The 23,970-nt window shown below is 28.8% G+C and overlaps 1 protein-coding gene across 3 annotated transcripts in view; it reads left to right on the plus strand.

Annotated features, from left to right (window-relative positions):
- sdk (sidekick cell adhesion molecule) overlaps positions 1-23,970 on the plus strand; it is a 48,089-nt gene that overhangs the window by 10,884 nt on the left and 13,235 nt on the right. Inside the window, exons 7-20 of one of the 3 annotated variants that reach the window (XM_016067876.4) lie at positions 1,712-1,990; positions 2,731-2,850; positions 3,789-3,944; positions 4,076-4,357; positions 4,992-5,135; positions 6,901-7,089; positions 7,989-8,059; positions 8,159-8,393; positions 9,983-10,098; positions 11,888-12,098; positions 14,737-14,835; positions 17,766-17,957; positions 20,089-20,459; positions 21,374-23,285. In XM_016067876.4, coding sequence (XP_015923362.2) covers positions 1,712-1,990; positions 2,731-2,850; positions 3,789-3,944; positions 4,076-4,357; positions 4,992-5,135; positions 6,901-7,089; positions 7,989-8,059; positions 8,159-8,393; positions 9,983-10,098; positions 11,888-12,098; positions 14,737-14,835; positions 17,766-17,957; positions 20,089-20,459; positions 21,374-23,285 — 4,377 coding nt within the window. Of the gene's footprint in view, positions 1-1,711; positions 1,991-2,730; positions 2,851-3,788; positions 3,945-4,075; positions 4,358-4,991; positions 5,136-6,897; positions 7,090-7,988; positions 8,060-8,158; positions 8,394-9,982; positions 10,099-11,887; positions 12,099-14,736; positions 14,836-17,765; positions 17,958-20,088; positions 20,460-21,373; positions 23,286-23,970 lie in introns of all 3 variants that reach the window. The other 2 variants (XM_016067875.4, XM_087168153.1) reach the window with 2 other exon arrangements.

The raw sequence follows: 23,970 nt of genomic DNA on the forward strand, positions 1-23,970 counted from the left end.
AAATAGTGAAAAAAATACTCGTAATTTGTAAATATAAAATAAATGTTAAGTCACATTCTTTCAAGGTCCTGCCAGGGTCCACCAGGGTCCTTCTTTTGTGAATTTGTGCAATTAGGGTCCTGTTATTGCACAAAACTTTTTCGAGGAGTTTTTAAATTGTAAGGAGATACAAGATTATGCTCAACACTGTTAAATTATAATAAAAAAAAATTAAATTTTCAAAAGTAAACAGCTATTGCTGCTACTAAATTAGAGATGCAACATACAAATATTTGGTATTTACCCTATACTGCACAACACAGAATATTCATTTCAGACGAATAAAAGAAGTAACGACAAAACTTTGTTCGTTTACACCTATCTTTCTCCCCCCCCCTGGAAAGGGTTTATTCGATTAACAAAACAATTATGAAGATAAACAAATTTGTGAAGGGTCTGATTAAAAGATCTGAATTTGTAACAAAATCCCCTGTCAGAGTCATATTTTATTAAAATATAAAATGTTTTTATCATGTTCTTTAAAAATTATGGTGTTCTGAAATGAAAGAAAAAACATCATTTCTAGAGCGAAGTATCTTTTAAACTTCTGTGATTTCAGAATTTTTGTTATAAATTTTTTTATTTTATTTTATCAATTAAAAATTCTAGCTGAAGCAAGCCAGTTATTGGCAAATTTTTTTAAAATTCCGAAACGAGAACAGAAAAGTCAGGAGTATTTCTTACCTTTCTGAAAAGTATCTTTGGAATATAATTCTGCAGAAAAAAAGAAAAAAAATTATTTGCTCAGCTATTTTATTGCTTCAACCCTTTCTTTACTCTGTTTTTTAATTTTAAGAATCAATAAATATGTAGATGCGGAGTATAACAGTTATGGTGATACCTATCATTTCAATTAACGTTATTATAATGCTTTTTAAATTTATTATTCTGTTTTTGTTGGAGAAAATAGTAACTTCTTTAAGTCATGAAAAGTTCTTGGAATTAATCATGAATTTGAAAATCTAAAATGTAGCAGATACCCTGCATATATTTAAATTTTTAAAGTACTATTTATTGCATTCTAAATTGTTTTAAATTAGTTTTGTTAAAGTTTTAACATATGTACTCTTAAATGTTTTTTAAATAGTGTAGAACTATGGTTGCATGACACCTATAAGACCAGTTACCAGTAGTAAATTATGAGTATGATGATATTTAAAAATAAATATCTGCTATCACCATACAGAGTAAAAAAGTCTCATTAAATTATGTAGGTTACGGTTTACAAAAAAGTATGACACTTCAGTGTAACAATGATGACAGTGTTTGAAATGATTGTTAACCCTGTATTTAGATTCAGATTTTCATAATGTACTAATTATGCATCATAATTTATATTTTTGGAATTCTTCATTCCAATTAATATTCATAGGTTTATGAATCATGCATTGTCATTTGTATTCATGCAATTTACAAATCATGCATAGTGTTTCTTAGTCAGACAAATTGTGTTTCATGAATTGTTTCAAATTAAGATATTTATAAGCAAAAATTTTGTTAGAGGTTTGCTGACAGATTCTCCGATATCTTTCAATGCAAGTCTGGCTGTGTGTCAGATTATCGTTTTTCTCCAGTATTTATCAAATAGTAGTATTATAAATTTGTTACAATTTTAAAAATTCAACAAAATATGCATCACATTGAATTATAAATCTGAATTTACTTCTTTTAGTTGATCCAGTTATTACTCAAGGTCCATATAGAGAAACTGTAACAGAAATTGGCAAAGCTGTTCTTTTGCCTTGCTCAGCTAGTGGAAATCCTACCCCTTTAATTACGTGGTATCGCAATGCAAAGCCAATTACAAAATCTGTTGGTGAACGTTTTGAAGTGCTTCTGAATGGAACTTTAAAAATATCTTCTTTGAATGGTTTGGATACTGGTATATACCAATGTGTAGCCTCTAATCTTGGAGGAGAATTCTCAGTTAGTACATGGCTTCATGTAAAAAGTAAGTTTTAACTTCAAATTATATTTAAATTTTTAATAGTAAGCAAACTGAGAATTTAGTAAGTGAAGGAAATATTTAAAGTTGAAAAAAAAAATGCGTAATTTAGAATCGGACCATTAGAACTGGCAAAATATCATTAGAAAATATTGTTACTATTTTCATTAAGCAGAGAATCATTTCCAAAATATTTTGAATAGTTCAAGCTTCATTCTCATTTAAAATACAGACATGTGTTTATTGTGTGATTTACTATTTTTATTGTATTAATAAAATTTAATGTATAGAAATATAGATTTGAACAGTTTGTTATATAATTATAAAATTAGGTTTTACTTAACTCATAAATGTAAAATATTAAAAAACACTACTATTGTTTTTATTTCCTGAGAAATTTGTTCAACTTTTTTCTAATTGTTGCATTTTAGTTTTCACTTCTATGAAAGTGTTTATTTCTTCTTGGGTAGTCCTCTTTCTATGTTTTTTTTTCCCCAGTGTAAGAAACTATCCATTCTTGACTTAAGCTATAAAGTAATGCCTCTAATGTGCAGATGGGATAGACCTTTAGATATTGGAATAATGATAAGAAATGAAATGATTTTCCTAATTACCATTCCTATTTTATTGTAATGTTATTAATTATTCACTGTATTTTAAAGGTTAAAATTTCAATTTGAATTTTATTGATTATATTTGTATGCATGACATTTATTACATTATGCATGTATTAATTTAAATTTTAGCTTCTGCACCAGACTTCATTGCTGGTCCATCAAATGTAACAGTGTTAAATGGTAAAGATGCTCAGATAAGCTGTGAAGTATCTGGGGCTCCTGCTCCAAATGTTACTTGGTTATTCAATGGTATTATTTCTTTGTATTTTGTGTACTTTTATTGTTTTATATTTTAATATGTAAAATGTTATGATTTTTAGATTTTGAGTGGATAGATTTTTTTAAGTGAAGTAAATTGGATAGGGCTTATATTGAGAAATGCTTTGTAATTTATCATTTAATATTGTGCAAATTAAAAAGAAAATATTACCTTTTAATTCCGAATGTAAGGCGAGAATTTTTAGAAACTTTTCAAAAATGAAAGTTTGGGGACCGACTTACAGTCAAATCCACTATCTTTGAAAAAATTCCTGGTGGACATTGACAAAAGAAATACTTCCCCTTTTGTCGCGCATTAGCGATAATCAGTAAATATTGTAAAACGTACATACAAAACATAAAAATACATTAATAGTTAAAAATGGAATGCTTAAATATAAAAATTGAAAAAGGAGCACATAAATAGGACAAATTGAAACGAATAATAATATTTTTTAAAAGATTTAAATGCGACATTGTAAGGTCCATGCTTCTTTTACCCGCTATGCAGCTGTTGCTAGATCTACCATTGCTACAAGAGAGAGGGTACAGCTTTATTTCCAAGTGTAGCATGCCTTATTTTTTTGTTGTCTTATATACAATTTTGAATTTTGGGTGAATTTCTAAATAAAAAGCATACTCTTCAGCTTATACCGGGATGGGCTTTTATTTAAAAATATACGGTTATATTAAATAATGTTTATTCCTGATTGTCTTATAAAAATTTTAAATCAACTTTGTGCTTAAAATTGAACCTAATTTTTTATTTTCATAAAAAAATTACGCTTTTGATGAATTTATTTTTCTGAAAAAATAAAAATTTTGATAAAATTTTTCAGAAAAGTAGGTATTAAGATAAGTTTTAATGGATATGCCGATTGTGAAACATTTTTTTATTGTGCTTATGGACTTATATTTATTTTATTTAGATCACACAGACCTTCTCAGTTCTGGACGAATTCAAATTCTAGAAAGTGGGAGCTTATTAATCGCTTCAGCCGAATATGATGATGTTGGAAAATATACTTGTGTTCGTGAAAACAGTGCTGGTTCAGTCAAAGGCTCTGGATATCTAATTGTTTTAGGTAGTTATATTATTTTGATTATTAGTTTTTAGTTATTTAAAGTAGCATTATTTTCACAAGGAAAAATCTTTTTATTATTTATTCTTGAATATTTAGAAATATTAATGGCATTCGATTTGTTTCCTTTTCAGTTCGAACTCAAATTATTCAGCCTCCAGTAGACACAAAAGTTATCATTAGTTCAACTGCTGAACTCCAGTGTAAAGTATCTCATGATGAAGCTGTACCCTATTCGGTGCATTGGTATTTTAACAACAAAGAAATTATTCCTGCCGGTGGAGGAAGGATACAGATTCTTCCTGATGGAAGTTTACATATTGGGCAAGCTCGCAATGTGGATGTTGGTCTGTATACTTGTAGAGTAATTTCAGAAGGAGGCAACGAAACACGCAGTGCTCGTTTAGATGTTATAGGTATTTATTTTTATAATTATAAAAGAAACCAGTTCAGTTTTGTTTAGTTGTGAAAAATTTTGTCTTACTCTTTTTTTATTTAAGTTTTCACTATAATATTTTAACTACTAGGTTTAAGCTATGATATTTTTGCCTTGAGGGGTTTAATTTTATGTATTACAATTTAAACAGAGATATAATAGTTTCACACGGTGTGTTACAATTTATTTTTTACCTAAAATATAATGTGAAACTTAGTGTTTATGGTGATTTCTTTTATCACTTCAGTTTTAAATAATTTTAATTAATCACTGTTTGTTTTATAACTTAATACAATATGGCATATTAAATGATTTTTGAAATTATGAATTCCTCTTAAGTGTGTTAGAACTTCTTTAATTATTCGAAGTTTTGATTTTACGTCTATTCAAATTGATTTAAGTTTCCAAAATTGGAAACTTTGAATAATAAGTTTCGTGTGCAATAATATACAAGTTTGCAGCATTCATTTGTATTAATTTTTTATTATTTTTATCATGTTATATCCTATTTAGAAATTTGTGACTTCACATTTTTTGCTTTATTAAAACATGTTTCCTGTTTTAATATTTTTTTTCTTCAAATGCTAAACATATTTTTAATTAAAACTTTTCAGAACTTCCACATCCACCAAATAATGTTAAAGCTGTCATGTTAAACACTTCACCAAAAAGCGTGAATGTCAGTTGGTCCAAATCCTTTGATGGCAACAGTCCTGTTACTAATTATATTGTCCAAATGAGAGTTGTTCCTGTAACAGGTAATTTGAATATTTTACTTCCTTTGTGTCCTTATTTAAAATGAAAGTTATTAATTGTTTTTTTTAATGATTGCTTAACTATCAATTTTAATAATTTTAAAAATTTACGAACTATATATTTATTTGTAAAATTTATTTTGCTTTGATATTATTTTTATGTAAGGAGTGATGGTATTCCACCTATTTCTTAAGGTTAATAAAAGTGTAAACTCTAAAATATAAATCTAAAATTTTTTTTAAATCTTTGTTATATTCAAAGAAAAGTTTAAATCATTATTTTCACTCCTCAATAAGTATTTTTTTTATTTTTTAATATTAATTAAATCTTAAAATATTAATTTCATCTAAAACAATTTTAAGAATGGTTTGAATTTTTTTCTGTGTACTAGGGTATCAAATGTTTGTTTTGGAAGATGAAACAAAGAGTGCACTCTTATTTATTATTTTAAATAAAATTGGTTTTCTGCAATTCTCTCTCTCTCTAAATTTCTCTAGTAATATTACTAAACTGACAACTTATAAATGGAAAAGAATTATATAAATAGTTTGCTCTTGGATTTCGTACTTAATAACCAATAATTCAGTTAGCAGTTACTACGTTATAGAATATAATTTTGCTATATATGTTATTTCCTCTATGTAGGCTTATGTGCATTAATTTTATTTTATCTCATCTATTCTTATTTCGTCTATTCTCATTGAATGTAATAAGGTTTTAAAACAACTAAAGCTTTGACCATTGTTTGTTTTTCAAAGGGATAAAGTTTTTAAAAGATAATTCAGATCTCAATGTTTATTTGAAATTATGGAGTTTTAAACTAAAATTTCTATATAATCGAATTTTTTTACCCTACTTGTTGTTAAAGGTAATTAAAAATCGTACTATTTTTGCACAATTACATTTCAAGAATTATATTTTACCCATACATGCATTATGGGCCTAAGAAATTTTTTTGTACGTTTTTGATTTATATAATTTGTTTTAAATAATACTGCATTTTCAACGGTTTTTATAATTTTTTCTCTTGCTGCAGCTATGCCAATATATTATTCATAGTTTACCTGTGTCTTAAACTTTTATTAATTCTAGTTTAGTCTATACAGTTTGATCTATCTGTGTAATTTGATTTATTAATAGATGAAATAAATTATATAATAAAAGGCTTATTAAATTTATTAACAGAGACAGATAAGTATGATGCAAAACTTGTTGTGTGATTTTTTTAAAGCAGAAAAATTAAACACTTGATTTGAAATTCAATCAGATTGAATTTGCATTGTCATATTAATTTTGTATTTTAATAGATGATGCCTATTAATTGTGACTTATTTGTAGAATCTGCGAAAAAAAAGAGAGAAAGAAATTATATATATCTTTAAAATATGATTAGAATATGTTAGTGGTGTAAAAAAATTGCAAAACATAGGTCAATAGTTTTAAATGAAGAGAGATGTTAAAAATGTTATTAAATTAAGTAAATTACTATTGTGTGTTTTAAAAAATTGTATCTTGCACATGTTTATTTAATCGTTCTTATTATGATATTTAATAAAAAGTTAACATCAAAGGATCATATTTTAACGTAATTCGAGCTTCATGCCTGATTTATTTAGCATATTTGTACGTAACCTCATGTGTGTGTTTTTACTTAAATTTAAAATTTATTTTTTTGTTCTCTTTTGTAAATGTCTAGCATGAAGAGCTGAATAGCATATTAATTGTATTTTAAAATTTTTCAATTAGTTACAATCTCTGTTTCAGCAGTTGATAATGATATGGAATTTTTGTTACCTTGGACAACAGTAAGAGACGATATTTCAGGAGACCAGCGCTATGCAGTGCTTGCAAACTTAAAACCTGCCTCCAGTTATGAATTTAGAGTTAGTGCGGTAAATGGTGTTGGAGAAGGTAATCCTAGAGCAGCTGCAGAAATTATACACTTACCACCTGAACGTAAGTTACAACCATTTCACCTACTTCATACTTACTCTAATATTTTATTTATTACTACATTAGTTAAATTTTTTAAAGGAGCTGCTTTATTTATGTTTCAAATTCATATGAATGGATTTTTGTTTTTGTGCATATTTTAAAATACTTTGATTTGATTACACGGGGAACAAAGTTTTTTAGTTTTCTGTTGCATACGATTTTATGACAAATTTTGGATATTTACTAGTTGCCATTTTCATATCTGCAATATATTTCTCTTTCCAAGCTATAGTTTTTTTTTCCAATGCAATTTTTAGTTTATTTTTGTAGAAATGTACAAGTTTAAAGATTTTATATGTAACAGAATGTTGCGACAGATTTCTAATGGAATTAAAGCACATCATGGGAATTAAAACTGTTTAGGAAACAAGGTCTGTATATGTTGTCAATCTCCACACCCAAATTAGGCAAATCAAGTATTTGTGTAAATGCAATAAAAAATTTGTTTCCCAGTGTAATTTATATCAACAAATGTATTGGTGAATAAGTTTTATTCTGATTTAGAGAACGAATGAATCAGTTATAAGTTTTGAAGTTTAAAAGTTAAGGTATTTTAAAAGTTTTAAAAATTTAATTTTGTTTTGTAAAATGTTTGACACAAATAACTGTGCGCCTTTTATTCACATTAAAGCCTGCTATATATGAATCAGTTTTCCTTGGTATTAAAAAGAAATGACATTTTCAGATTGAAACTTTAATAAAAATTGTAGCATGAAGCTTACTTTTATTTAATTTAAATATGTTTCTTTTTTTGCACCAACATGTGTTCTATATTTTTAAAAAGAGTGTCTTAACATGTTCTAAACCTTTCTTCAGTAGTGGTTTTTAAAGTGTTTTAAAACTTTATTTTTCATTTCCAGCTCCAAGTGGGCCACCTCAAGGGGTTGTTGGCGGCGCAAGATCCTCAACATCTATTATGTTACAGTGGCAGGTTGGTGCTTTTACTGATGATATAAGTCTGTCCTAATAAGTAAAATTTCATGACTCGTTTTATGTGAAGGAAGTTTTACTAACTAATTTTATTTTTTAGAATCCTGCTGAAGAAGATCGAAATGGAATGCTTGTTGGTTTTGTAATAAGATATAAGCTGGCAGGGTATTCAGCTAGCCCCTGGGCATATCATAATATCACGAATGAAGCCCAACATAGTTTCTTACTTCAAGATCTCATAGTTTGGCAGAATTATGAAATTCAAGTTGCTGCTTGTAATGAGAAAGGAGTGGGCGCTTTCTCAACTAGCATTTATATTCGTACCAGAGAAGGAGGTTGGTTAATTTAAATTTCTATTTGTTAAAAATGTGTATGTTTGTGGCTCTCCTAGTTTGAATGGTCCTATGAGATCATGCCCTCTATAAGTATAATAGCTAATTATTAATCCATGACATGGAATTGCTCTTTCTCTGAAATGTGCAATTTTTTTTGGTTGCAAATTGCAATGATTTTTAAAAACCCGGCTGAGAAAAATTTTTGTTAGAAGCTTCCCACTAGGTCAGGGAGACCTGGAATTGTCTGGGAATTTGAATTTAAAGGAAAAGGAGGAGGTTAAAAGCTTAGGAGATCTAAAGTAAATAATCCTATATTTTACTATTATGTACATAGTGGGGGAAAAAATGAAACATCCTGAATAATTTTTGATCTAATGCTCGAGTTTTCTTCTGCTGAAACTTAAGGGTTCATGAGTTTGAGCTCAAATAATTAATTTATGTATCTGATGATTTAAGTTATGAAATCATACACAAAAATGTGTTTTAACTGGTTAAACATATAATTTTTTTTCAACATATTTGGATGACTTACCCTCATAGTTTATATAGGGGGTAGCCACAATTTTGAAAATATTGTCCCCATATTTTGATCAGGATAACGAGTAGAAGTTTAAAATATTTACTTTTAGAACTCTCATTTTTTAAAGTAATTCCAAACTAACTAACTCAGTGGCGTGACAGCCCATAGAGAGCCAAGGCCTACGCTTACCATCTCAGTTTTCTTGACCTTGGGCTCTGGGGTACAGGAGTAGATGTTCCGGTTAGGTGGTCAGCTGAATGCGAAACCCCCAGTGTTTAGTTCACAAGCATGCTTGATACTCATTTATCGCCCTACTGAAGGGATGAAAGGCTGAGTTAACCTTGCCCGGACCGTGGATCGAACCCAGGACCTGTGACACGGGAGCGCGAAGCGCTGGTGTCGTAATTCCAAACTCCTCATCTATTTTTGAGTCTTTTATGATATTCATTACTGTGGGTTCAAACAACCTTGCCAAATTTCAAATTTTGGTCTTGATGAATTTATTATATTTATTTAATTAACAGGGTGCGTAGCATTTTTAAAAGGTGTTTAAAGGTGCTTTTCTTTTATGCAGGGTTTGTAAAAAAGTGCTTAATTTTCTATCTTTTAAAAAGAGATATTTTCTTTGCCGTGTTGATTGTCGTTCTAAATTACAAAAAATGCATGATTTTCGCAATTTTCTATGCAATATTTATCCAAAGCAACTTTATCATGATTATGGAAAGTTTTTGAAAATGTTTTTGAATTTTATTGATTTTATGTTTATAAATCAAAGACTTTAAACAATCGGAAATTTTTTTTTTTATTACTGCACAGATCCTAATTATAATTTTTTTTTTTAGAAAGGGATTAAAAATATTTTATGAGTGCTTAGAAAGTACTTAAAAGGTACTTATTATTTGTTGAAAAATCTGGCTATGCACCTTGTTTAAATACTGAATTTATTTAGTATTTTTAAGTTTTAAATTTGTCTAATAAATAAGGAAATGATGGATGGCTGAAGGGAAAATATCTGCATTAAAATTTGTTATTTTGTACGCGTATTAATTTTTGTTGATGATTGTTTTAGTGCCCCAAGCATCACCAACCGACATCAGAGCAGAAGCAGTTAACTCAACTGCTATTCATGTTTGGTGGAAGCCCCCAGATCCTCAGTTGATAAATGGCATCAATCAAGGTTATAAGGTATTGCACGTTCAAATTTTTTTTTTTTTTTCAAATTGCAATTTTTTTCCACATTTTTTAAAATTCTTGTCTTAAAAAGATTTTAAATTTCAATGGATGTAATCTAATGTTGCTGTTGCAGTGGCACATTGTAATACAGTATACTCTCAATATTTCAAAGTTGAAGGAACGCTGAAAAAATTTCGAGATAACATGTTCAGAGCTAAATATGTTCTAAAAGGTCGAAAAATATATTCTAAAATTGTACCCTAAAAAGTAGAGTTATGAAACTCAAGAATAATTAATAATTCTACATGTAATGATAGTTGACTATGAGTCTAAGTACTATGATAATTTTTAAAAGTAAGACAAAAATAATTATGTATTAAATAGGAAATAATTTGTTTACACTGAACTCACATTGTGATTTTTACAAAAAAAAATTATTTTCTATAACAATAAATATTTCACGTAACAAGGTTATAAGAAGAGGTTATTCTACATAGGAACTCAAATTAACATTAGGTGGTTATGTAATGCCAGATAGGACAAATATTTTTTTGACATAACAAGGTTTTCGAGATATAGAAGTTTGAGGTATTGAGAGTATATTGTATTATAAAATAGATGTGAGATATAAAATTGAACCATTTCCTTACTTTAAATAAAATATTTTTTGAGAAATTTTTCTTATGTTTATTTGACATATATTAATTTTTTACAAATGTTACTTTTAATTTAGCTAAGATTTAAACCTATCATTAGATATTTGTGTTCTGAAATGTGAATGTTAATTTATTTATAAAATAAATTTTATGATCAACATATTTAATAATTCATATTTTTAAAAGTGAATGATTCATATTTTTTAATGATTCAAGTTAAAAGTTTAATGATTCATATTTTTAATGAAGTTTGTCATATTCTTTTGTGGTATCCTTTCTTGTTATTATATATTTTAATTTTAGAATTTTTTTGTCCCATTTTATTTATGTAGATGTATAATGTGTATAATGTGAAATTCTATTTAATTGATATATTTTTTCTGGCGCAGAAGCTCTTTGCCCTATATAAAACTTGCAAAGTAAAATTATATGAATCTAAATCACTAAGGAAGGCTGAACTAGATCAGCAACTTACTTTCTCAAGGAACACTGTAAAATAGTTTTTTTTCTGTTACCTTTTTCTTTCATATTTTTATTGAAGTTTAAGACGGTTCAGGAGCCAATTCAAAAGATTCGGGGCCATACATTATGTATCACTGTATTGTTGCCAATAATTATGTTAATTTGTTCCATTGAGTCCATTAAGAGTGATTATTTAAATTTGAAATTATTGCCCACTAAAACTGATATTATTAGTTGCTATAGTATTTTGTTTTTCATCAGAAAAACCACTCTAATTTCGACCTGCTCTTCGTATGATTTTATTTAAGTTTACTTTAGTGTACTTAGCATTGTAGTTTTGCAAGTTAGCTATTTTACTTGTTTGTTTTTAAATTGTACACCTAATTCACACTTATATATCTTTGCTCTGTTTGATTGTGTATAATATAGATGATATTGAAAGTTTTTCTATACAATCATTAAAAGTATTCACAAAGTCACAAGCAATATTCTTGTATATGATGTATTTACTTCTTTGCTTTACAGATTATGAAATTACAGTACACAAAAGTATTTAAATTGAAGTATAAGGCTAAATAAAACTTATTCCCATGTTGATAAAATTTATTCTATATTATTCTAAAACTGAGTATAAATTTAAAATTTTCTCTAAGTAAAAATAAAACGCTGCGTTATATTTTCAGCTCCAGACTTGGCTTAGAAATCCCGAATCCAATATTACTCCTTCTCATACTGTCTTAGTAGCACCTAGTCCTTTAGACCCCTTGGCTGAGCAAGATGCTATTGTTGGATCTTTAGAAAAATTTACTACTTACCATATAACTGTACTGTGTTTTACCAGTCCAGGTGATGGCCCAACAAGTGATGCTATAGTGATTACTACCAAACAAGATGGTGAGTAAATTACTTTTAAATGGAGGTGTAATAAAAAATCTAATTGTGCTGTTAGAATAATAAAAATAAGCATTTATAGCATTTTAAGTCGCAAACAAATGCAAAGCAAAATATTTTTTAAAAAAAATGGTTTTACCATTTAGTCAAGCTCAAAGTGAGTACAGGGTTCCCACGGTCCTTGAGAGTCCTTGAAAGTCCTTGAAATTTTTTTTGCTAAATTTAGGTCCTTGAAAGTGCTTGAAAAACGTCTTAGGTCCTTGAAAAACTTGATAGGTCCTTGAATTTGTCCAATACTGCCGGCGGCCCTTTTTATAAAACACCCGCAGATCTTTCTCGTTCTTTCTGTTTTGTTCCCGAGCACTCTCACGTGGTTTTTAACGCCACCGTTTCTAACCGGGCCTAGCGTCTTGGTGTCTGCCAAGCGCGCGGAGCACAGCAGACAATCAATGTGTTCGGGGCGAGACTCCACTTCATCTTCTGTCGCATATGCTTAGATCTTCTTTGTTCTTATCAAAACTGGAATACTCTCGAATTTCGTAACAATATGTACCTTGTAGTTTTCAATAAATTTGCCGTTTTACCATCCGCACTTGTCCTTACATTTGCGTCATTTCAGAACTTTATTGTAAAGCGTATTCGCAAAGGCACGACTTCGTATTTGTGTTTTGTAGTTTAGACTAGTTATGCCTGGGAAGTGCTATTTTAATCCCCAATGGATGGATAATCAAGCTTATAAAGAATGGATTTTATCGATGCCCGAAACGAAGTTCAGAGCCAAGTGCCGATTATACATGAAGGAGATCGATATCGCGAAAATAGAAGAATCTGCTCTGAAATCACACATGAAAGAAAGGTAAAACAAAAAAGCAGTCTCATGCCCTGAGTTCTCTTTTTCCAAAGACATCAACATCTAATTCGTCTGGTGTAAATACTCCTTCAACATCGTGTGCCTCATGTGAAACAGAAACTTTAGTGGCCGAGGTAACATTGTCTTCGTATCTGGTCAAAAGGAATGTGCTTGATGCTGAAATTCTCTGGAGTCTGAAGTGCATCACTAGTAATTATTCATCAGGGGTCTGTCTAGGTTTTTCTGAGAGGTACCCATTTTGTGAAAATTTAGACATAATATGTGAAAAATTAAAAATGATATTAAAAAATCAACACAAAAACATAATAAAAATATAGATTTATCGTTTCTTAAGGATACAAAAATAAAATTTTAAGAAAACGTACTTTGTGAAACTACCGTTTTTCCTAAAGTTAAATTTGTGAAACTACCGTTTTTCCTAAAATTTAATTTGTGAAGGTACCACTAAACGGTAGTAAATTCAACGTGAACAGACCCCTGTTCATGTAACTCCTGTGAACGGATAAGTAAATTGTTCTCCAAAATGTTTGCTGATAGCTGTATAGCGAGAAAATTTTTTTGTAGTGCCGCAAAGTGAGCCTATTTGGGCTCCTTTGGATTGGCACTATACTTCAAAGGGATTCTTATAAATGAGCTGAAGAATGTTGATTGCTATACTGTACTCTTTGATGAGACGTTAAATCAGTCTCTACAATCTAAGCAGATGGACATTATGGTAAGGAATTGATAATAAAGTTTGCACTAAGTATCTTACCTCCCAATTTATGGGTCATGGAACTGCAGAAAATATTTTGTCCTCTTTTTACAAATGCATGGATGATGGTTAAAAGCTCTCTAAAATACTTCAATTATCCATGTATGGACCCTATGTCAATTGGAAATTCTATTGGAAGCTTCAGTGTGAACTAAAAGAGAAATATTCCCACCAGGTCATATTCATTGGCAATTGTGGATTACACATAACGAATAATGCTTTTAAACATGGTGAAAATGGGATATGTTCCTTCTAATTTTTATTTTCAGAAAGAATTGTTGCTGCATAACATTTAGAGAAGGTAGTGTAAATTATGGATGAATAATTTCATAAACGATGTTTAATAGAGGAGAGGAGGGGGTTATGGAATAGTCATGGAATATGGAATACCTAAGATTTAGCTCTGTCTTTCATGCAGCCTTCACATGGAAATACACAGGATTAAAGGATTTCACCATTAACACCTCATTACCATTAGTTATAGATTGTGCTGAAAATGATTTTGTGAATTAATATGTAAAACCAGTACAGTTGTTTTTAAAAAAATATAAATTTTAGTCCATAATACATATACTCTCTTCTCTCTATATAGGCAAAGCATTTAGGTATTATATTTGAAATTAATTATTGCCACAACAAGCATTGTTGCTTCTAGTAAAATAGAAGAGAATAATTTTTAAAATTGGTCTTAGATTAAGGTCCTTGAAAATTTTGTTGAGGTCCTTGAAAAGTCCTTGAATTTCAATCTCATCATAGAGTGGGAACCCTGGAGTATGAACTAAAACTACCAAGACTAGCTAAAATTATACTTTATCGTAACTCAAAACTGTATCCATATCATTACTGTTATTTTTTTTAAGTAGCTTTTTTATGGCATTGAAACTCAGGTTTTATTGTAAATATGGTCATTGTTTTTGTTCACATGTTCTGTGCAGTTTTCTTTTCTTAGTTTGTTCTAAGTCTATATTTGTTTCTTAATTTTTTCACTAATTTATCTTGTAAATTTTGATTCATAGTGCCCAATGAAGTGAAGACTTTAAAATTTGAGGACATATTAGATACTACTATAATGGTAGTGTGGAGCCCCCCTGAACGAATCAATGGCATCTTGAAAGGTAGGTGTTTAGTTAAAACATGAATTCAGTTAATTATTATTTTTCAAAAAGTATTCCTCTGTCTTATCAAACCACAATTATTTCATGCCAACTGCCACCTTTAAATCAAAAACATTTTTTTTTAAATGTAATTTCTGTTAATTAAAATGCATCTCCTCTTTTCTTATCTAAATTTTGCTTTAAAATTCTTAATTAGAAGCTAAATGTTTAACTACTGGTCATTGGAACATGCCATAGTGTGAAAGCAATTATGTATATGAATTAAATAAACAATATAAAGGATAAGAATTAAATAAACAATATAAGTTCATAATTTTTTTTCTTCAGATTAGTCCATTCTCTTTCTTTTTTAATGACATCAACCCTTAAATACATGAATTTTTGTTTTTAATAAATTGTTTTGTTTGAAATCAACTGGGGTATAGCATAGTTAAAGGAAGGAAAATTTTTTTTTTCTTCTTCAAAAAGCACACTGATTTATTTTTACATCATCATGAGTAATCATTCCTTGAATTCTATAAATCTACTACTTACAATAATATTTCAAACATAAATTTTTATATAAACAATCCTTTTCAAACATAAATTTTTATATAAATAATCCTTTTCAAACTTAATTACTTTTTATATGAATACAGAAGTGCAAACTATTACGATTTATCTGTAAATATTACGAATTATTAGCCAGGATTGCAGTCTCACAGTTAAGAAAACACACCTATCAGTATAAAATTGCACACATTGATAGTTGTTACAGATAAAGACAAGAAATAAATGGTCCAGGATTCCAGTTGCATCCGAAAATGATAAAATAGTTCTTGTAAAATTAAAATTAAAAGAAGAACACTATGCAAAAGTTGCTACATTTAATGTTACTACATGAGAATTTAAATATGCAATGCATTTAAGAGTTAAGTAACTTTTACACTCAGAAAATACTGTTACTAGATTCTGACAAAAATGCTACAGTCGCAGAGACTTATTTGTTAAGTCAAATGTAGTTTATGGGACGTTACTGCGTATGTCAAAAAAGTTTACTGTGTCTGCCTTTGGTGATGTCACATTTTGACATCACCCTGATGTCAACATGAATCCTCAATGAGGCATTTAATTTCCCGTGTCACCGTGTGACAAAGATGTGACACATTCTCATCTGAACTTGCCACGTGGGGATCCTCTTGAAATGTAAATGTGTCTCAGTTCAATTACACATTGACCCTGTTGAGTAGCAACAAATTTTCTCTGTGATTTTAAGTCCCAGTAAAAATAATTGTGACTAAAAATAATTGTAAATTCTGAGTGATAAAAGTCACATTAAATAGTCCATGGCACATTTATGTAAAGTTACAAGATAAATGACATTCTGACCTCTTAAGGACAATATAAAATGATCATATCTCTGGCCTTGACTGCTGTAACCAGTTTGATGTTATTATGAAGTCACTGTGACAATATGTGTGTTTAAATTTTTTTATTTAATACGCATTTGGCGAGGAAAAAAATATGATTGGTAAAAAATCACCTTTGTGGAGTAACCTAATGAAAACTTTAGATCTTAAGACTAATTTTTTGTAAGTGCAGTGAAAATGTTAGTTTTTTTTTATTCTCATAAAATATATTTAAAACTGTGTTTTAAACAAAAAATTTAACTGAAGTAAAAGCTAACATTTAAATCTTGTATTTTGTTTTATTTAATAAATTTTTATTTGTTTATTTAATTAATTTTTCAAACTATTAATAGCAGCATAATGTGATTTACTAAAGCAAGCATGTTTAAGAATGCATTCTTTGCTTTTTCATTTTATTGTTCAAAGCAAGCTTTTTGCATTGCTAAGTTTTTTTTTAAAACTCTTATTTCATTAAGTATTTGATATGTTTTAACTGTAAACGAAACATTCTTGTTCTAATTTTAACTTTGGAAATTATTATATTTGTCCATTTTTTACTGCTGTTTTTAATGTTAGTCTAAAATTTAACGTTAGCTGAAATTGGAAATAGTGAAAGAGGTATCACTAGACCTATTGTCGAGAAATGCTTTTTAATTTTGCATGCAATTTCAAGAAACAATTTCAAGTTTTATAGCAATTTGCTATTAAATAATTTTTTTGTGTTACTATTTAAATTATAATGATATTAGTAATATAAAATAATAATACAAATTATTAGCAAGTCATATAATTTAACATTTAAGAAACATTGGTGTGATTTCAATTAAATATTTCTATCTATGTGTTTTAAGTCTTATGTATTTTGTTTTTCTATGAATTGTATAAAGACTCGCTGTGACAAGTGACCTCAGCTCTAAAATTTCTGATGTCGCATGTTTTTATTAAAATACTTAGTATCCTACTTATAAATAAGAATGTTAAAGAATTTATCAGGTTAACATTTTGCATTCAATTTGCAAAGGGAAAAGTGTGAATCAAAATAATTTATTTTTGTTGCAAAAATTTCCTATAATTACCTTGCATTGCTGAAATTTATTTCATTTTAAATTTTTTTTTAAAGATATCTTTTAAAATTTTTCACCTTCAATCAGTTCAATCAATCAATCAAAGTTAGCTACTAAGAAGGAACAATATTTTTTACAACTTTTGCTTAGTATTTTAAACTTTAAGTATTAAACAAGTATCTTAATGGGCCTTTTTTCTTATTTCCTTCCTTAAGTATTTCCTTTCCTCTATTTTTATGAGAACTGGTTTTCTATGATTGCAGTTGGAAATGAATGTGACTATTTATTTGCTAGTATTATCTTATCTTTAACAGCCATTTTTGTCAAATTTCAACAAACAAAAAAAAAAAAACATTAATATTTGTACATATTTTTCACATTCTTGAACTTATTATTGAATACTTTCGCCATTGTTATGAAATATGCGTGCTTTTAATTAGTTATAGGTCATAAATTGAAATATATGTATATTTTCCAGGATATACTTTAAAATACCATGTGAAAGATATCTTAGAAACCACTGTTATTCGTAATCTTTCTGCTGATGCTACGAGAGTTCAGGTCACCGATCTCAGACCCACAACTGCATACACTTTTGAGATATTTGCTTGGACAGTAGTTGGCCCGGGACCAGTGAAAACTGCTACTATTCAATCTGGTATCCCACCAGGTACTGAAACTTATTTGTATTTATGTGTGTTCTAGTTCTCACCAATTGACTAGTTCTCACCAAATTCTCCTGGTTTTTGCTGAAAAGCCCAATTATTGCTTGGTTGGCTTTTAATATTAGCATGAAACTTTGAGAAGAAAAAAGAATTCTTATAGTAATTAAATTAAATTGAAGATTTTTTTTGTTTTAATAATTCCAGATTTTTATTCAAAAATTTCTGTTTTGAAATAAGAATATTTTTTTACGTTATGGAAAGTTTGAATCAATATGTTACGAATTTTTTTACAATTATGTAAAATTTGTTTAGTATCTGTATATATTCAAAATCATGAATTTTATTGTTATATAGTTTTTATGTCATTTTACTTTTTCTACTATTACAATACTGCTTTACTTTCTATTCATTATTAAAATATTCAATAAAATGAAAATGGCAACATTTATTTTAGCAATAGATCTCAAAAGGGTTTTATTGCTTTTCAAGATCTACTAAATCTTTTTTTCGTTCTAATTAGTAACTATGAATGTTTTTACAATGCTTTATCTGGGTGTGTTCACTCTTTGGAAAAAACAATGCAGTTACAATGTTTAGTTTCGGGTAACATTTTATTTTAAAGTCATGTTTCTAAATCTAAAAATTAAATATTTTATGGTCATTAAAATTTATATAATGGCAACTTAACTTTTATAAAAGAATATTTAAATAAAGAGCCTCTGACAATATTACTACCACTCTTTTGTTTTTGCAAGGAGTGTGCAAACCCTATTCATGTGTTAACTAGGAATTGTGGTAAAGCTTAAGGATAGTATAACGTGATTCAAAAAAAATTCATTGGCTTCAAAAATATGGAGATAGAAATAAAATTCGACATGTATCAAATGCTCAAAAATAGGTATTTATTTTCAATACTTTCCAGGTGTGAATAAGAATAAGAAGTAAAAGCAGGGTTTAAAAATACTTTTATTTTTGTTGTTGAAAAAACTGAACCTGGTGGGTTTTATTGGGTTTTTTAAGATATTACCTAGTTCAACACTTTTTTGGTTTAAATTTTAAATCAAAAGAGAACATTTTTAGTTAAAACTGAAATTTTTGCAAGAAAATAATAATTAAATCATGAATTAAAATAAAAAAATAGCTTTAAATTTTTTTGTAGTACCACCTTTCCATGCTGGTATTTATTAAATTTTTGTATTTAAGTCATTATTTTGTAGCATTAAAATATGATTACTAACGGAATATTATAATCCATCCATTTATATATTTTATTAAAAAAAATAGTCTTTTGTAAAGAATTAAAAAATTTTATTTTTATTTGCTACGATACTTATATATATGTTTATTTTCTTCGTATTTGAAAACTTATTTAGTAAGGAGATAAGAGAAAGACAATGTCATTTCTGCCTGTACTCAGCACCTGTTCAGTTCAAAACAATAATGAGGTAGCTCAAATTATTGTTTTAAAAAAAGTAGTTTTTCTTAATGTTGAAGTGAGAAAAATTATTATTTTAATTCAAAATTACATACATATTTATCTAAATACAAAGTTTTTAAAGTAGAGTTATGTATATTTGTGTATTATGTTTTATTAAAGTCAAATAAAAAATAATAATTGATATTAGAGCAGATTTTGATTATATTTATAAAAAACCCATTTGAGCCCGGATTTTATTATTATTGTTTTTTTTTGTGGGGGGGGAGGTTTATGAGTGGGTCGGTAACTCTGAATAAAGGTAATTTGAAAGAAAAAAAAACAGAACAAGAAAAACTGCTGGTTTTTGTTGTTCGTTTTTTTTTTTTTTTTTTGAAGTTTTGTTTTTACCTTTTCTAGTTTTGTTTCTCGCCTTTATTTTCTTTTTTTGTTGGCAACTTTACGTTTTGCATTTGAAATCACCTTTGTTTCTTCTCATTCGAGTTGCAAGTCTTGAAAATGGGTGCTTATTTTTGAGTGCATGTAGCATGGCAACTTTTATTCCCATCTCCATATTTTTGAGGCCAATGAATTTTTTTTAAATGAAGTATTAGCTTACCGCTTCTCTTTCTTGGGATTTTATTTAACTTTGACTTAGTAATCATATTTTTTGTTAATGAATTAATAGCAAATATGTCATTAAAATTTCATTGTCATTTCAGTATTGCCAGGCCCTCCTACAAAGTTAGCTGTTTCAAATATTGGAGCCTTTTCTGTTGTATTGCAATTCACTCCTGGATTTGATGGAAATACATCTATAATAAAGTGGTCAGTCGAAGCTCAAACAAGACGCAATGAATCATGGTTCAAAATTTATGAAGTCTCTGATCCAGAAGCCTCTAATATTGAAGTTAAGAACCTGCTACCATTTTCAGACTATCGTCTTCGACTCATAGCAATTAATGTTGTGGGGTCTAGTGAACCAAGTCATCCATCAAAATTCTTTCAGACAATCCAAGCCCCTCCATCTCATCCTCCTTATAATGTCACCGTTCGAGCAGTTAATGCTAAGGCTTTAAGAGTTCGATGGACAGTAAGTACTTTGGTTGCAAATTTAGCAGTGTTTTAAATGTAAAATTGGAATTAAATGATTTAAAGCGTATTGGTAACTATTTTAGAAATTTGTAACATATTCAAGTAGTAACTACAGAAGTTTTTAAAGAGTCAAAGTAGTTTTTTTTAAACAATCTGTCTTTATATATTACGTGAGTAAAATCTAAGCTATATCATAAAATAATAATGATATCATAAAATAATAATAATATAGATAATTATCGCTATGATTATCTATATTATATTTTATTTATTTATCGCAATTATTTTATTGTGCTAACAATGTTTTTTATGCGGGTTGTAAGGCACGTGGGAATGCTTCGTATAGTTAATGTAAAGGATGTTTTATAGTTAAGACACCATTCAAGTAATATATTTTTGATATGTCAGGGAATAGTTTAAATAGAAAGAAATGATCCTCTATTTTTAAAGAGTTTTATTTATTTATTTTTTACAAATATTTTTTACCAATATTTGTATTTTTTTTTCTATATGTTTATTTATTGTCATGAAATCACAAGTATATTTTATAATAAAAGTATAGCCTTTAAAGTTAGAATCTTTTTTTAAAGTTGGAATCTTTTTTTTATATGTTTTAATAATACTTCTTATTTTGGTAATTTAAAAGTTTCATATTTGTAAACTTGCAATTAAATAAAAATTAAGTGATACATTTTATAACTGTATTAAAGTGCATAATTTACTTTCATCTAAATTTTTTTTAAGCATAATGCATCCTTTTGTAGATAAGCAATTCACTCATTACATTTTCTTCTACATTTATATATTTTTCCAAGTTTATGAATAAAGCTAATTTTAAATAAAAGCTGCTTTATATTTTGAATGTATACTTCTGATAAGTTAGTTTAAAGCATAAAATATTATTTATTTCAGCCTCTCCAACAAGTAGAATGGTTTGGCATTCCCAGAGGATATAACATTCATTATCGACCGATTTCAATGGATAACTTGGAAAATTCTTCAGATAATAATACCTATCATCATATTGTTCTTGAAGACCATAATGCTAACAGCTTCGTTCTCAAAGATTTAGAAGAGTTCACAGATTATGAAATAGCTGTCCAGGCGTTCAATGATGTCGGAAGTAGTTCTCTTAGCATACCTGCTCGTGAAAGAACAAGAGAAGCAGTTCCATCTTCTGGACCCACTGATGTAAAAATTAATGCTACATCATCAACAACCATTGTTGTAAAGTGGGGTGAAGTGCCTAAAATCCATCAAAATGGTGTTATTGAAGGGTATAAAGTTTATTATGGTGCCAAAAATGTGCCTTTTCAATATAAGACAATTGAAAGCAATAACACTTTTACAACTACACTTACTGAACTGAGAAAATATACACAATATAGTGTGCAGGTTTTAGCTTTTACACGCATAGGTGATGGTGTTTTAAGCATTCCACCTATGTCTGTACGAACATTTGAGGACGTTCCTGGTGTTCCTTCAAACATATCATTTCCTGATGTTTCCACAACTACTGCACGTATTTTATGGGACGTGCCAGAAGAGCCCAATGGTGAAATTTTAGCTTACAGAGTTTCTTATAGGTTATATAACTCCAATGAAGAGGAAATAGTAAAAGAGTTGGCACCAACTGAACGTACTTTAAAAGTTCTAAATCTACAACCCGATACATATTATATGTTTTCTCTCACTGCTAAAAGTAATGAAGGGTGGGGTAAAACTGCCCATGTAAAAGTTTTCACTACTAACAATCGCGAAGCTCCTCAACCACCATCTATTCCTCAAATTAGTAACTCTCAAATCCAAGCTAGGCAGATAACATTTAGCTGGACTCCTGGAAGAGATGGATTTGCACCTTTGCGTTTTAATACGGTTCAGATGACTAAAAGCGACAACTCTTGGAAAACTGTTGCTGCCAAAGTAGATCCAACCCTTAACAAGTATACTGTTACAGGTTTAAAACCCTTTACGCCTTACAAATTTAGAATACAAGCAACAAATGATATTGGTTCTAGTGGTTGGAGTCAAGAGTCCAATTTAACGTGGACGTTTCCTGCTGCACCTGAACAATCTCCAAAACATGTTATGGCAACTCCATATACTACTACATCTGTCAGAGTCAGCTGGGAAGCCCTAGGATTTGAAGATTGGAATGGCGATGTTCGTACTGCTGGATATCGTGTTGAATACTGCCAGGTGTCGGCTTATTCGATTCCAAGAACTGGTGACTGTCCAGCAGGAAAGATTCAAGGTGCCAATTCATCTGTTTTGGCTCTGCATCAACTTGAAAGGGATAGAGTTTATGAAATCAGGGTCTATGCCTTTAACAGTAGAGGGGAAAGTCCATCGAGTCTTCCTGTTCAAGTGTTTGTTGGGGAAGCAGTGCCTACAGGTGAGCCGAGGGAAGTCACGATTGAGTCAATTAGCTCCACTGAATTGAAAGTATCCTGGAAGCCACCTCCTCCGTCTTTACAAAATGGTGATCTGCTTGGTTATAAGATATTTTATGAACCTGCTAATAATGAAGGGTTTGAAGAAATGGAAGCTGTACCTCCTGCCACTGTGTCCTATGTTCTGCTGGATTTGAAGAAGTACACTGAGTACAATATTCAAATTTTGGCTTTTAACCCTGCAGGAGATGGTCCCCGCTCTCCACCACAATATATTTCTACCATGGAAGATATTCCTGGACCACCTGGGCCGTTAATTTTTATTGATGTTACCATGACTTCTTTAAAAGTGAGTTGGAATCCTCCCTCTGAACCGAATGGTGTCATTGCTGGTTATTTAGTAACCTATGAAACAGCTCTTCCTGATATTGGTAAGTTACCAACTTGAAATTCTATTATAGACTTTCTGTACTTAATTTTAAAACTGATACCTAAGTTTAATTTCCTATTTATCATGTGTTGGATTACTAGAGTTTTTGTTGTTTACCATAATTTTTACTTCTTTGCGAAAGGCTTATTTTTTTCCTTGGCTTTTACCAAATTAAAAAAATAGCTTTGTTTTTTCCCATTTATATTATTTTTTTTAAAACGTTTTTTAAACTTGTAACATCTATTTTTTTAAAGGTTATTTTAAGAAATGTAGTTTTAAAATTTGTGTTTAACTTTAAATTATGTACTATGTCAGTATTTTAGAAAGTTTATTTTTTTAAATTATATATAATACTATGCAAATATAATAATTTATTTAAAGTAAGCTTTGTTTTTTTATGAAAAAATATAATTATTGTTAAAAAACTTTCAGTAAATTATTTATTCCAGCATTGCTATAAAATTACAAAAGTATATATATATTTTTTGTAGTTTTACCATTTATGCATTTTAATAGGGAAAAAAATACAAGTATGTTTAAACATGAGAAAAAAACTTTTTTAAAACATGTCAAAAGTTATAGTTATGATTGCTCAGTTATTAAAATTAAACAATTTTAATATATTTATTTAGTTAAGTCTTTTTGTATTAAAAACAGTTACTTCAGAAACATAAGCACAAAAGAAT

Source organism: Parasteatoda tepidariorum, chromosome 7, assembly GCF_982258835.1.
Source record: "Parasteatoda tepidariorum strain Cologne lab strain chromosome 7, Ptep-v5.0, whole genome shotgun sequence".
NCBI classification, from domain to species: Eukaryota; Metazoa; Arthropoda; class Arachnida; order Araneae; family Theridiidae; genus Parasteatoda; species Parasteatoda tepidariorum.